Here is a 13,791-nt window from a genome sequence, read left to right on the forward strand (position 1 = left end):
TCTGGATCGACAATGGTAAATGAGAGAGAAAAGAAGCTATGCAGACTGCTAGAAATACTTATTAACTGCTAGAATGGCTCAGTAAGTATCATACTAAACAACCTTACTATTGCTTCAAACATAAAAGGGATGAACATAATCGAACGATCTCATATAGACTAGAGGAGAAACTTGCGTAGCTGCTCTTCTTCAAAAAGATTGCTCGGCCACAAACTGATCGAATTTCGTACCGTTCAAACCCTGAGAAACAAATTTGCATTTACAATCAGTCACATTCCCATGTATAATACAAAAACATCATTAGTAGAAGACAAGGATATGAAGGTGATTTACATATCTCAAAACACTAAAAAATTGACAGACCTGCTAACATAAGAGTTGTTTGTAGTGTTGATAATAACCTTCTCTCCACTGGAGATATGAGATGGGACCTTTTAATAAGATATGCATAAGAGTTGGATGGAGTTAGAATTCAACATTAAGTAGAAAAAATTTGAAATCATTACAAATGTCATTCTCCATAAATTTACAAGTTCCAAATATTGTTTACTATGATTCTCATTAGGGTGAGGAGAAATGTCATTCCACTCCAATTACCCAAATTTCTTAAATAGCTTCATTTTTGTCTACATTCCTGGCTGGTTATAGATAAGGACAAGTTTTTACAGAAAACTAACTATGACCTTCGTATCCATCAATCAAATCCCCGGATAATTCATGTTTATGGAGACAGTCATATAGTATATCTGAAACAGAATCCATTTCAACCAGAGACATAAATCAAGTATTTCTTACCTGGACAGTTAAACCATTATCCAACAAAGCCCTTTTGTAACTGTGAAAATGAAAATTGTGTTTATATTAATAACTAAGATAGGCATAGGTGAAGGGAGCACGAGCGGGGAAAAGAAGATGATTTATTTGTTCTAATAATAGCTAGCCCACATATTATAAAACGACTAGAACATGTGTACTCACGGTGGGGTGCCACTTCCCTTTCGTGCTTCGGCTGCTTCAGCAACTGTACACGTTACAGTCTTTGGAATTTTTGCTGACAATGGTCTATCATCGTAAAGTTGGACAAAGACTTTCATACCATCTGTGTAGTCAAGCAATAACATCTTACAGTACATCAAGAAGTGGTCGGCATTAGCAATATATGCAGTGTTACATAACAAAAATGGAATCGTCTGAGTTTAGAGGTAAAATGACATTACCTTGAAGGAAGACAAGAGATTCACCAAATAAGTGCGGTTGTACTTCCAGCTGCTCATAGCTTTCAGGGCTGCATTTTGAAACACGCCGTTGAGTACATTAACCCAAGTAGTAGTAACTAGAAAAAAATATGTGAATACTTACTTCATTAAAACAACACTTCCTCCATCCCCATCATTAGTGTAAAGGTACTCAAATGACTTCTCCGCAACATATATCTCTGTATAATGCTGCCAAAATTCAGAGGACTACGAAAGTACAAATAGAATAATCTTTTGACATATATAGGCCGATCTACAAAAGTGTTAGGTTTTCGCAAGCATTATCTTGAATTATCTTTTTTCATACACCCACAGCGAGGCCCATTCACATGCCAAAAACACCTACAAAGTCCGTTAGTTTGACGGAAAAATATCTTTATAGGCTGCAAAGAAATCTTTACCCCGACCGTGGTAAGATACCATCAGTTCCCAAGATATATGTAACTTATTCTAGAAAAGTGTGGCCCACAAATGGAGCATGGACTACAATGTATACTTCTTAATCAGCTCTCAAGTATTCGAAACTAGATCATGCCAAGCCCTTCTGACTAATCATGTCTTCCTAACCTCTAAGTCATAATCAATTTAATGCTCTTGCCCATGCAACATAAACTTGAGGCCATGCACCAGAATGTAAAGGGGGTGGTGAAACTTATAAAAGATGGATCAGGACATTTGCTATCTTATCCAAGTCCCTTAATGGAGAAGTTTAAAAGAGTTCAGGTAACTAATAAAAGAAATAACTTTAAAACCAGGCATTTACTTTCTCACTGTGGTATCTACAAGATGAGAGAGTGCATACGTTCAACTTTCTCATCTGTTCGCAGCCTTTCATTCAATTTGTTCCCGCTATCAACATCACGGAGCTCCACCTGTTAGCATGCAAGTAATATGAAAAGAGGCATTTCATTAAATATATTTTTATAAGACCTTTCAATGGATAAGCACCCACTAAATAAAAATGAATAACCATCTAAACAGGGAACTATGAAAAGATCGGGCGCAGGCACCACTTCATGTAATACACAAGGAAAAAAAAACTAGTACATTGATATCATAGATATGGTATTAGCATGATACCTGTATAATAGCTCCTCCTCTTCCTTGAGTGGTATGCTGTGCTTTTATCACCTAAGCGATAGTTTAGATTATTAAGCTTTGCCATGATAACCACTGCCTATTTAGTAAACCATATTAAAGAAAAAACCATAAACTTTAAAACTCAATTACCGGATAATTACCTCATAAATCTTTCCTGTGTTGCATCAGCAGCAATCCAAAAACAACATCGCATCAGTCCCTTGACATTCATGTTAATTCAATTATATAACATCACCATTGTATTAATTTTATAAATCTCACCTCTTCTTTCGATGTGATTTCCTGGTTTTACCTGCATGCATCAATAAAATTAAGCATGAAATATCAAAACTCACAAAACAGAAGAAACTCATAACTTCAAGCTAAGCATGCTATGTTCTATGCCACATTTAAATATTGATCCTTCCAATATCACAAAATTTACCATCAACCTTCCAATTTACAGAGTTTATTTCTATCTGGTTTTACTGCATTGTTTTTTCAATCTATCACTATTAACTAGCTGAATCACAACCAACTGGATTATATTTTGATTAAAATAGCACTTGAATCGCTCATTAACTAACTGAATCACAAATTCACAATCAAATAGAATAAAGCAGATACGTATAGAGAGAGTAAAATGTCTCAAACCCTACTAAAAAAAGGGGGCATTAGCTTCGAAACGAACCTACACAGAGCAACTAATTCATACGAGATAAATTCACTGATTGAAATCTCATCATGAAAACTGAAAACAATTTGATTAAAAAAAACCAATGCACATAGCTGAAGAAAAGTATGGCAAAGGCATACATCTCCGCCGGATAATCTGGCGCAGCGGAACTGGGCGGCGAGCCACGGACACTCGAGGAGGCCTCCTCTCAGCGGCTGTGAGTTGATACGGGCGGTGGACGCTGAGAAATTGCTGCAGCCGCCGTGAGCTGCGGCGGTGCAGGAGCGGAGAGCGACGGCGAGCCGCTTAGGGAGGGGTCGCATTTTCTGGTGCGTTTAATTGATGTGAAAATGGAAATACAATTGGGGTATTTATACTTGCGACAACTCCAAATTAAATATTATGAATAATTAATTAAAAAAACAATTTTGAGTGATTAAATATTTTCTCGAATGCCAAGTTAATTGAGGTTTTTATTTCTTTTTGGAATGGCTTCGTAACATTTTGAGGGATTTCTTGAGCAATAAAATACATTTTATTTATTTTGTTAGAAATTAATCCTTTAATAATTTTATCTTCTCTTTAATTTGAATCATCAAACAATCGCAGTCTCATTGCCGCGACGAGCGCGACATTAGGTGATACTCGTTGCGAGCTGCCGAGCCGTAACGAGGAAGGTGGTGGGGGATGGTTTCGGGGGGGTGCGTGGGGTTTTCCAATTTTTCTTTTAAATCTCAAATTCCTTAAATAAACACTTTTCAACATCTAAGAGTTCATTCTTCGTGCCACACATTCTCTCTCTACATATGAACTCGACGTGAGATGAAAATGTTCTTCTTGATCAGACCTTGGATTTGGTTCTTGATGCATGGCCTGAAATCGCTCAAGAAATTAGAAACATGGCATCTTCCAACACTATGCAGATAGGGCTGACAATTTTTGGCACACCACGATAACACGACATGAATCCGCACGAAATTAATGGGTATGTGTAAAAGCTTACTGGGTTCGTGTCGTGTTCGTGTTACACGTTAAGAAATAATATTAATATATTAAAATATTATTTTTATTTATTTATTTTAAAAATTAAAATTTTTAAAATTAAAATTTAAAATTTAATATTATAAATAATATTAATATATTATAATAATATTATTATATTTGTTGTTATTGTGCCGTGTCATATATGTGTTGTTATCGTGCCGTGTTGACCCGGAGTGTTTCGTGTCGGTAATGGATTCGTGTCGTGTTCATGTCGTGTTCATGTCGCGTTCGTATCTGAGGGTAACAGGGTCGTGTTCGAGTTTAGAGTTTTCTTAACGGGTCGTGTTCGTGTTTGTTGTTATCGTATCGTGTCGACACGATAACGACACAACACGCACGATTTGTCACCCCTATATGCAGAGCTGTCCATGCAACACAACTCTATATAGCATTTCCTGATCTCTTCATAACATCGACATGTCACATGAGTATGGCCATCAACCAATACTACCAAGTGCAATCCAAGGACACGTCGAAGATGACCGATGAAGAGCTCGAGTGCACAACCTCTTTTTGCGCACAATCATAACTAAACTTTAAAAATTTACTTCATTGATTGAATTTTCTATTAAACCGTAAATGTATACATGTAATCTGTAATTTGTAAATAAAATTTAAAAATATGCGAAAATTATTAGTACTAAGAAAGAAGGATAAAAAAAATATTAAACGTGGACATTATAATAATCACAAAAAATATATATATACGTACAGTTTATTGTACAGATACGCACTTATATAACAAATCATTTATGAAAAATAGCGTAGGTGGAAGGAAGTAGCTAAGAGAGAGAACGAAGAATAGAAAAAGAAGAAGAAAAAGTAAAAAAATAGGAAAAGATTTGTCAATCCTCGAATTTGCAGCAGCCGTTGTTAATCCCCAGCTTTACAATTTTCTGTTTTTCTTATCTTCTTTCTCATTTTCTTGCTTATAATTCGAAGAAATCTTGTGATTTTGTCAATGGAGTTTCCGATGGGGAAATGTGTATGTATATTCATGTGTATATTAGCGGCCTCAGCGACGTCGTTTCGATTGGTGTCTTCATCGTCGACTTGTGAGCGTGATTCCATGGAATTTCTTCACGATCTGAATTCTCAGTGCCCCTTATCGATCCATTGTTCTTCTCCCCCAATTCAGGTAATTCCCCCCCCTTTTTTTTTCATTTCTGTTATTATTAGGGTTTCGAGGATGTTGCTTTTGCGTATGTTTTTTTTTTTTAAAAATTATATGTTGAATTTTGCTTTAGGAATAATAATATGTCTGGATTATTTGATTTTGTAAGTGGTATGTTGGTGATTTGAGGGTTTTTGGATATTTTCGGTTTTCTCGTTTTATTGCACACTTCTTTGGATGTGTGTGCGTTTCTTCTTTGTTATTGTGAGCTCATGTTTCAGCTTATTACTTGAGGTTAATGTTTTAGTGAATAGGAGTAAAATTATGTGGGATAGATTTGTGTAGTCTTGTTACAGTTATTTGTTATGAACATATCTTTTTGGTTTGGTTTTGTTGTGATCATGTATCTTGATTCTTGATTTGTTAAATGGGGAGAGAGAGTCTTTATGAGAATTTTACTCATGGTGTTTTGAAATTGAAACTCTCTCTCATTGGAATTAAGGAATTAAGGAACTGTAGTCTGTAGTGTAGTGTTTCCTCAGAAACCTATGTTGCTTCAAGTCCTGTTTTGGTCGATTGGTTGCGTGGTAGCGCAGCAGTTACTTGTTTTTTGCTGTTGCTGGCTATGTTAATAATGATATAACATTGCTCAAACAATGGTATATAACAACTAGGAAGATTGTTTTTTATTAAAAGCTGATGTATTAGTCATCCAACTAAAACTAGGTGAGTAGTGTTTGTGTACTGTGATAGAATTCGATTGCAACAGTGTTAGTAGTTCGGTGGGATGAACTGATATCGATTAATGAATGAGGAATCGATGGCAGGATTATTGGACATGTGTTATTCCCTTTTTCTTATATTTGAATAGGATTTGGAGGGATTTGAATAAATCAAAATTGATGAAAGTTAGAATTGATTTGCTCTAGTTAATAGGACTCCATTGTAACTCCTATATATACTTCCCTGGACATAGGACTCTTTGGAGGATTGGCATAGCCCTCTGTGGAGGATTGTTCTCTTTGAGTTAAACTCCAGTTCTTTGTTTTTTGCTTTACTCTGTATCATGAACATACATAAGTGATGGATTTTTCTGTTTATACCTTTTGAATTTTAATTTAAGTTGAAACTGTCTTCGTTTTCATACCATGCTGAATCACTGATTGTTAGAGGTATTGTGTATTACCTCGTGGTTCATCTCTAATCATTTATTAATGCATGAATATGTAATTGAAGGTAAATGAAGAATCCCTTGAAATTGCTGTGAGCTCCATTCAAGACAATGAATATGTGGCAGTTCTTTTCTATGCTTCTTGGTGTCCCTTCTCAAGCATCTTTCAGTCAAAGTTTTCTACCCTCAGTTCCATGTATCCACAGATCAAACATATAATGGTCGACCAAACCTCAGTCTTACCCAGGTAAGTGTATTCTCTTCCGATATCGTCTCCTCTTCAAGTTTAAAAGTTCTTATTCGTTTCAAACATTGGTGTGCCTAGATTGTGTAGTTTCCTACAAACCAGATATATGGGCATCTCCACTCATCCATTGCACCTGCTTACGACAGAATATTAGATGTCTCTGCAGTGGTCTGTTGCTGGACCTGCACAATACAAACTTGTAAACCTATGGAATAATATCGACCAAATTTTTTTCCACTACTTAGAGTTTGAGGTCACTGTCTTAAGCTATTTATAACAAGCTTTGTAGTGCTTTTGTAGGAAGTCCTTGTAAGATCATTTTGTTAAGACTTCTTTCGTATTGTAGCTTCTTCTATCATCTATGTAAACTTGCAAAGCTTATAGAGACCGTATTCAGTCAGGGAGGGTTAAACTCGGTTTTGTGTGCACGTGTGTGTTCAAATCTTTTGCCTGAGTTTCACTTTTCTGTTGTGTGCAGCGTCTTCTCAAGATATGGTATTCATAGCGTACCATCACTAATCATTGTGAATCAGTCATCAAGAGTGAGATATCATGGTCGAAAAGATCTCAATTCTGTTGTCAACTTCTACAAGAAAACTACAGGTACCACCAATGGTCCAAATTGTACCTTAATTAAGTTCGTATCGTATAGTATATGTTTGTAGATTGACGAGTTCTTACATGATCTACGTAGTTTTACTTCAGTTCCTTGAGGTACTCTTATTTATTTTTGTCAGCATCATACAACTGTTAGATTAAGACGCCATTGAATCTGATCATATTTATTTTATATCTTAGTGCATTTCCATTCGTTAATATGTCCATCCCTCGTTGAATTGTATCTTTCTTCATCAATATCATGACATCATCAGTATATTTTGTGTGTTTGTGGGTGATGAAATAAATTGTTTTTTGGATAGGGCTGGATCCCGTAGTGGATATAGTAGACGACACAGCATGCAATCTGGAGAGTGAGAAGCAAGTATTCGGGGTTTGGAAAGGAGCATCATTGAAAGAGATTTCCTCGAGGGAACCGTTCCTACTCGTCTCTATAATATTTTCCGTGTCAAGGGCTTTTCTATATCTCTTCCCAAACATCGCGTCCCATATAATGGCGATTTGGTTGGCACACATTCCTCATCTGAATATGGGAATCTTCGGAGAGTCACGGCAGCTCATAGGCCGGGCGCTGCATCTGATCGACGTGAAGAGGGTTTGGAGCAAGCTGAAGGTGTGCAAGACTAGGAACTTCCACAAGGGAGCCAGGAATGCTCGGGTTTGGGCGTCGTCCCTAGCCTCTGTTTCGTTGGGGGAGACATCGTCGAGAGCACTATCTTCTTCCAAGGACTTGTGAAAACCATTTTTGTAACATTTGTTGTTGCCACTGGTGGGTTTTGCCCTTTTACTTAGTGATGTAATGGTGTTAGGCTTTGCAGTCACTCTGCCTTGAGAAATATGTTATGTGACAGACGAGATTTCAACTCTAGTGAGAGAAAGCCATGTAAATTTCTTGACACGTTGCTTTGGTTGTAAAATATACCACAAATTAGGTTGATTGAGAATTTGAGATGAAGTTCCACATCTTAACGTAATTAGTTTTTTTGTTTTATCCTATTTCATTTGATTCTACTACTAATATTTTAAAAATAATTATTGGTTTTATTAATATTGTAAGTAACATAAAAATCAAATTTTGATTTTTTTTCATTCTTTTATAATTTAAATAACTGAATAAAATAACAGATCAATATTTAATTTTTACATATAACTTTAAAATTTAATTATCTTGATAATACTAACTTTTAAGAAGAATAGTAATCGAATTAAATGGATAGAACTATGTTGACATAAATGACATTAGATTTTTATTTTGTTCATTTGATTTGATTGTACTATCTTACAAGTTATTATTACTATTATTAATATAACAAATCACAATAAAAACTGTAGTATGTGATTAGGGTTTAATTTTTTTTAAAATTTATGTAATTTATAAAATTAATGCTGTTAAGCTTAATTTTTAAAGTATTATAATTAAACTAAATAAATAAAATAGAAAACTAATGCTAAGATTTTTTTTTCTATTCATTCATTTAGTTTGATTCTAATATATTAAATATTATTATTGATTTATTATAAAGTACGTCAAAAATAAAATTTATGTAATTTATATTTATTGATGTTAATTATAAACTTTAAGGTACTATAACTTAAACAGATAAATAAAACAAAAATACCTTAGTCTAACAAGAATGATGGTTTTTATTTTAGGTTAAAATAAAAAAACTCGTTGCTGGGGTTTAGGTTGAAATTTGAATTGGTTTGAGTGTAAAACCCTAAATTCAAAAAGCCCCAAATTTCGCTGCAGAAATCGGCGGCCTCACTCTCAATCTTCCACACCATGGTATGTTTGTCTGTATCTAATGCAATTCCACCATGTTTGATTGTAGTAGTATGTTTTGTTTTTATGTTTTAAAGCAATTCTCTTCTACTCGAGCACATGTAACATGAGATGAATTTTGTGTGTTTTTAGACTGCAGAAGCGGTGAATCCAAAAGCATATCCGTTGGCAGATGCGCAGCTCATCGCTACTATACTTGATTTGGTTCAGCAAGCCGCCAACTACAAACAGCTCAAAAAGGGCGCCAATGAAGGTTTGGGATTTTTTTTAAATTTTACTTAGGGTTTGAGTTTCTCTGTGCTAATTGATATGTGACTGAGCTTTTTTTGTCGATTGAATACAGCTACGAAGACGCTGAACCGTGGGATTTCTGAATTTGTTGTAATGGCAGCTGATGCTGAGCCTCTTGAAATCCTCCTTCACCTTCCGCTTCTCGCAGAAGATAAGGTAGTTCTTTGTTGTCAAATTTGTGGTTTTTGTGATGGAATTTTGCAAATTGTTGTTCATAGCATTGGGCAGTGACTCCCAACTTGTGATTTTCTGTGTGTGTTTTATTGCAGGAAATGTAACGTAGTATCGAGCGATTAGATTTAGGATATTGGTTCTCGAAACTAACAGATAATTATCGCATCTGGAGAATGTATCAGAACCTCTGTTTGCCATCTAAAGCATATTTAAGACTTAATTGTTATAGGTTTCTAGATTGTTACAGATAATTTTTATGATGAATAAAAGCTATATTCTTCGTAGAATTATATAATCGGTCTGCTGGTTCTCAGTATTTGTATTTCTCGGTTGTTCTCACTGTCCTATTTCCCATGGCGAAAAAAAACTGTTGCGTGGACAAATAGAGCATTGTATTCTTTTGCAGCACTATGCTTAACTATGATTGTGTCTGCAGAATGTGCCGTATGTTTTTGTTCCATCCAAGCAAGCTCTGGGCCGAGCGTGTGGAGTGACCAGGCCAGTCATTGCTTGTTCTGTCACCAGCAACGAGGGAAGCCAATTGAAATCTCAAATACAGCAGTTGAAGGTATGAGGCCTAATTTCTGCTGCGATAAGACCTTCAAGTTTGTATTGATAATAATTGTATTCATTTTGCCTATTCTGTTTCCTTGTCTAACGTAGGATGCTATTGAGAAGCTTCTGATCTGATAATGCGAAAAAGCCCCTTCCAGCATGGTTGGCCCTTGGATAATCCCCAAGGCTTTGACTGAACTAGTTTCCTCGTACAATGATCGTCTCACCCTCAGTACTCTTCTTTATCTCCTTTCCTGCCCCTGTTTTTTATTGTTCTCGATAGAGATTTGTGATTTTGACCAGTTATCAAGTGCGTAAGGCTCCCTTTTTATAGAAACTTGATCGCTTGCTTCTGCTTTCTTGCTTACATAAACATAGATGAGAACATCTATTCGATAGCAATGTTCTTTCACTATGTGGTTAATTCAGTTGTGTCTTTAAGTTAGTCTCACCCCATTTTCACCTTCAACCCGTCCCAAGTTTGATAGAATCTCAGCATCGCAGCCAAGCTGTTTCTAACCGACTTCTTAGTGGTTGCCATGTAATTTTCACCATCTGTCCTTTCAGGTTTTAGATCGTTGGAACGGATGATCTAAATTAGCTTTATCGAAAGGGACACTTCCACCACCCCTTGTTCCAACTTTAGGTAAAGTTGCTTATCTCCGACATAGCCACTTAGTTTTACTCCTAATCCGAGATTAACAACGTTAAAAGGGCGAAACCAAAGCGCTAGAATAGGCCCGAATTTCAGATAATGTTTAAAAGAAGAAAGGAAGAAAAAACAAATTGGTGAGGTGGGGTGTAGCAGTGATTGAAGGGCCTTCTAAGCATGTTCAACTGATAGCTTACAGACAAAGCATCCAACCATTTTATTTTTTGTTGTCTTTGACATACACACATGCTTATACCTATGTATATACATGTGCTAAAATATCTACATGATTGATGTTCTTGAACAAATCTTTTCCCTTTCTCTCTCTAAGTCGTGTTTTCATGCATTTTTTGGGCTTATTTGTGGTTATTGAGAGGCGAAATAGAGATTAATTAGTGGAAATCAAGGACATGGAGTGGTTGATAGTTTGATATGTTAAGTAAAGATTTTTTTTGTTTTCATAATTACTGCTAAGTGCTAAGCTTTAAGAAATTAAGGAAATATGTCTATTTATTTTCCACTTCTTTGCTATCTACCAAATTTAGTTCCTTAATGACGATGTTAAAGGATTTATAAGTAAAAATATACGTGGTAATTAAACCTATTATGTGGGGCCCGAGCCCCCCAATAATTAGGTATGCATTCTAATAAAGAGATGTGTACTTATGCATAAAATGATAAAATAAATAAGTAATTTATACAAATTAAGTGTTTGTAGTTGTCGAAACTCTTTCATCAAGTAACTTTACTCCATTTATTCTTTTATTATTTTGAAAAGTAAAGAATTTGCATCGAGTACAAGAATAAAATGAAAATTATGAAAATATTTTAATACTGATTTTCGAAATGAGGACATGTTTAATTTGGGGACACAATTCGTCTTCAAAGGAAGACACTTATTAGAGGAAGAATTGGAATTTGTTATTTAATAAATTTGAGAGGCAAAAGGCAATATTCTCCGTATATAACTATATATTGCGTTTATTTAATGATAAAGTAAATAATTGTTTAGCATAAATTGTCAATTATATGACCAGTCATAATGGAGATATTTTCCTAATTTAAAAATATTGTCATTGAATAGGTGCACGCATCTTATTTATATAATCTTTTCCACATTTTCATGGATCTAAACAAAAAATATACTCATTATTCTCCGAAAAAAATGATGAAATTATAGACTTAAAAGCGAGAATATCTCTCCACATTTTCATGAATCTTCATAGAAAATAAATAATTATTATCCGAATAAATGAAAAAATTATAGATGATCCGAATATATCATTATTTATCTATATAATCTTCTTTTCCACATTTTCATGGATCTAAATAGAAAATATATAATTATTCTCCGAATAAATGATGAATTATACACTCTAAAGAGAGAATACCTCTCCACATTTAATAGAAAATAAATACTAGTATTTCCTGTCCAATTTCTTTTTGGTGCGGATTCTAATAAATGTTACTACCTCCATCCCTGCAAATTTATCTCATTTTTTCATTTCCGTCCGTCTCCTAAAATTTGTCTTATTTCACTTTTTATTATTTTTTATAATGGACATCATATTCCACTAACTCATTCATACTCACATTTTGTTATAAAACTAATATATAAAGTAGGACTCACAATCCACTAACTTTTTCAACCTACTTTTCATTACAATTTTTAAAATCCGTGCCCGATCAAAATGACTCAAATTATCTGGGACGGAGAGAGTAATAAAATGGGTGAAAGGAATTTAGTGTGGAATAAGAGTCTCATTTGATTTTATATTAATTCTCTTTATCATTTACGTAATAATAAATCGGGACTTTTGTTAGTGTGGAATAAGAGTCTCATTTTATTATATTAATTTTAAATGATATGTCAGTGAATTTGAGACCTATTTACCATTTATAATAATGATAAATAGAGACTTTTATTCACATGCTAAAATAAAAAAGGGAACTCGTATTCACATAATGATAAAATTTTAGATTCTAAAGTGAGAAAATGGAATACTGTCTCTCTCTCTCTCTCTAAACATTTTGGTGAAATTCATGTAAATTGTAACACAAAATGCTGAATTATTAATCATGTTTCATAAAGCTACAGACTAATGAGTGTGTGCGCATCGATAAAGTCTTATTCTTTTTTATCTCCTTTTTGTTATGCGTAAAAATGATTCTTTAAATTATTTTATTCCTTTTCAACTAATAGTTTATGTAATTATTTCATAAAATGCAATAAATCGAACGAGATTCGATAGAGACGACAACTAATAATCATCATTAATACTAAAGAACGCTACACAAAAAAAAAAAAACAGTATCAAAAAGGGCAAAAATCACCACAAAATCATCATATTCAATAATAAGTTAACACGGGAACAAAATAAATTGTAACGATAATGTAAAAAAGGAAATATAGTAATTTAGAAGATATAGGCAAAGGCCACGGCAGCGACGGCTGCGGCAAAGGTGGGAACAAAGGCGGTGGCGCCGGAGGTGGGTGCCGGCGCCGGAGCTTCCACGGCGGCGACGGCGCTGGCGGCGGAGAGCGCCATGATCGTGAATGCCACGGCGAGGGTGTTGAGCATTTTCTTGGCCTCCATCTCAACAACAAGAATTTTGTTTCTTTTAAATAATAAAATTTGGCACAATAGAGGTATTGAGAGGTTTAGAAAATAGTGAGAGATGGAGGGGTTTATTATATAGGAGAGAGAGGGGGGCAGCTGCCCGGCTTGCCCGGGATTAAATGTGAAATTAGGGTCCTATTCTTTCCAAATTCTAATTTGGGGAAAAATATTAATGATTGGCATAAATTATTATTGGAGTCAAATATGAGATTCGAAGATATCATTGAAAAGCAAATTACCAGAATTAATAAAAGTGGAATGCGATATTTAATGAGGAACATATCTGAATGAAAAAGTGGAATAAAGGGCATAGTTTAAATGGTGTAAATAAATTCAAATTATAGATTAAAAGTAGAATTTTGTAACAAAAATAACTTTTTACTCTTATGATCGTTTTGAATTATTAAATTCAATATTATATTGATTCTAGTATTAAACGCTATCTTATGAAAGATTATATCTTATAACATATATTGGATTTATTCGACTTAAAAGATTATATTGTATAT

At 34.5% G+C, this 13,791-nt stretch overlaps 3 protein-coding genes across 4 annotated transcripts; 2 read left to right on the top strand and 1 right to left on the bottom strand.

Moving 5' to 3' along the window:
- Nucleotides 1-20: 20 nt before the first annotated feature.
- LOC125188629 (elongation factor P) lies at nt 21-3,356 on the bottom strand. 2 transcript variants are annotated; one of them, XM_048085593.1, is made up of 11 exons: nt 3,153-3,356; nt 2,619-2,649; nt 2,498-2,511; nt 2,337-2,387; nt 2,059-2,128; nt 1,360-1,435; nt 1,218-1,285; nt 979-1,099; nt 796-835; nt 364-431; nt 21-240 (listed from the first exon to the last, which is right to left on the bottom strand). In XM_048085593.1, the coding sequence occupies exons 1-11, from the start codon at nt 3,333-3,335 to the stop codon at nt 234-236; spliced, it is 729 nt and encodes a 242-aa protein (XP_047941550.1). In that variant the 5' UTR covers nt 3,336-3,356; the 3' UTR covers nt 21-233. The 2 variants fall into 2 exon arrangements, with proteins under 2 accessions (XP_047941550.1, XP_047941551.1); XM_048085594.1 differs by lacking the exon at nt 364-431.
- Nucleotides 3,357-4,809: 1,453 nt separating this feature from the next.
- On the top strand, nt 4,810-8,180 carry LOC125191264 (5'-adenylylsulfate reductase-like 5). Its single transcript, XM_048088779.1, has 4 exons — nt 4,810-5,194; nt 6,407-6,588; nt 7,067-7,191; nt 7,509-8,180. Exons 1-4 carry the CDS (start codon nt 5,018-5,020, stop codon nt 7,940-7,942), a joined length of 918 nt encoding a protein of 305 aa, XP_047944736.1. The 5' UTR covers nt 4,810-5,017; the 3' UTR covers nt 7,943-8,180.
- Nucleotides 8,181-8,873: 693 nt separating this feature from the next.
- Nucleotides 8,874-10,362, top strand: LOC125187049 (NHP2-like protein 1). The gene is made up of 5 exons (XM_048083560.1): nt 8,874-8,992; nt 9,122-9,242; nt 9,333-9,436; nt 9,891-10,022; nt 10,118-10,362. Exons 1-5 carry the CDS (start codon nt 8,990-8,992, stop codon nt 10,142-10,144), a joined length of 387 nt encoding a protein of 128 aa, XP_047939517.1. The 5' UTR covers nt 8,874-8,989; the 3' UTR covers nt 10,145-10,362.
- Nucleotides 10,363-13,791: the final 3,429 nt, after the last annotated feature.

This window comes from Salvia hispanica, chromosome 5 (genome assembly GCF_023119035.1).
Source record: "Salvia hispanica cultivar TCC Black 2014 chromosome 5, UniMelb_Shisp_WGS_1.0, whole genome shotgun sequence".
NCBI lineage: Eukaryota > Viridiplantae > Streptophyta > Magnoliopsida > Lamiales > Lamiaceae > Salvia > Salvia hispanica.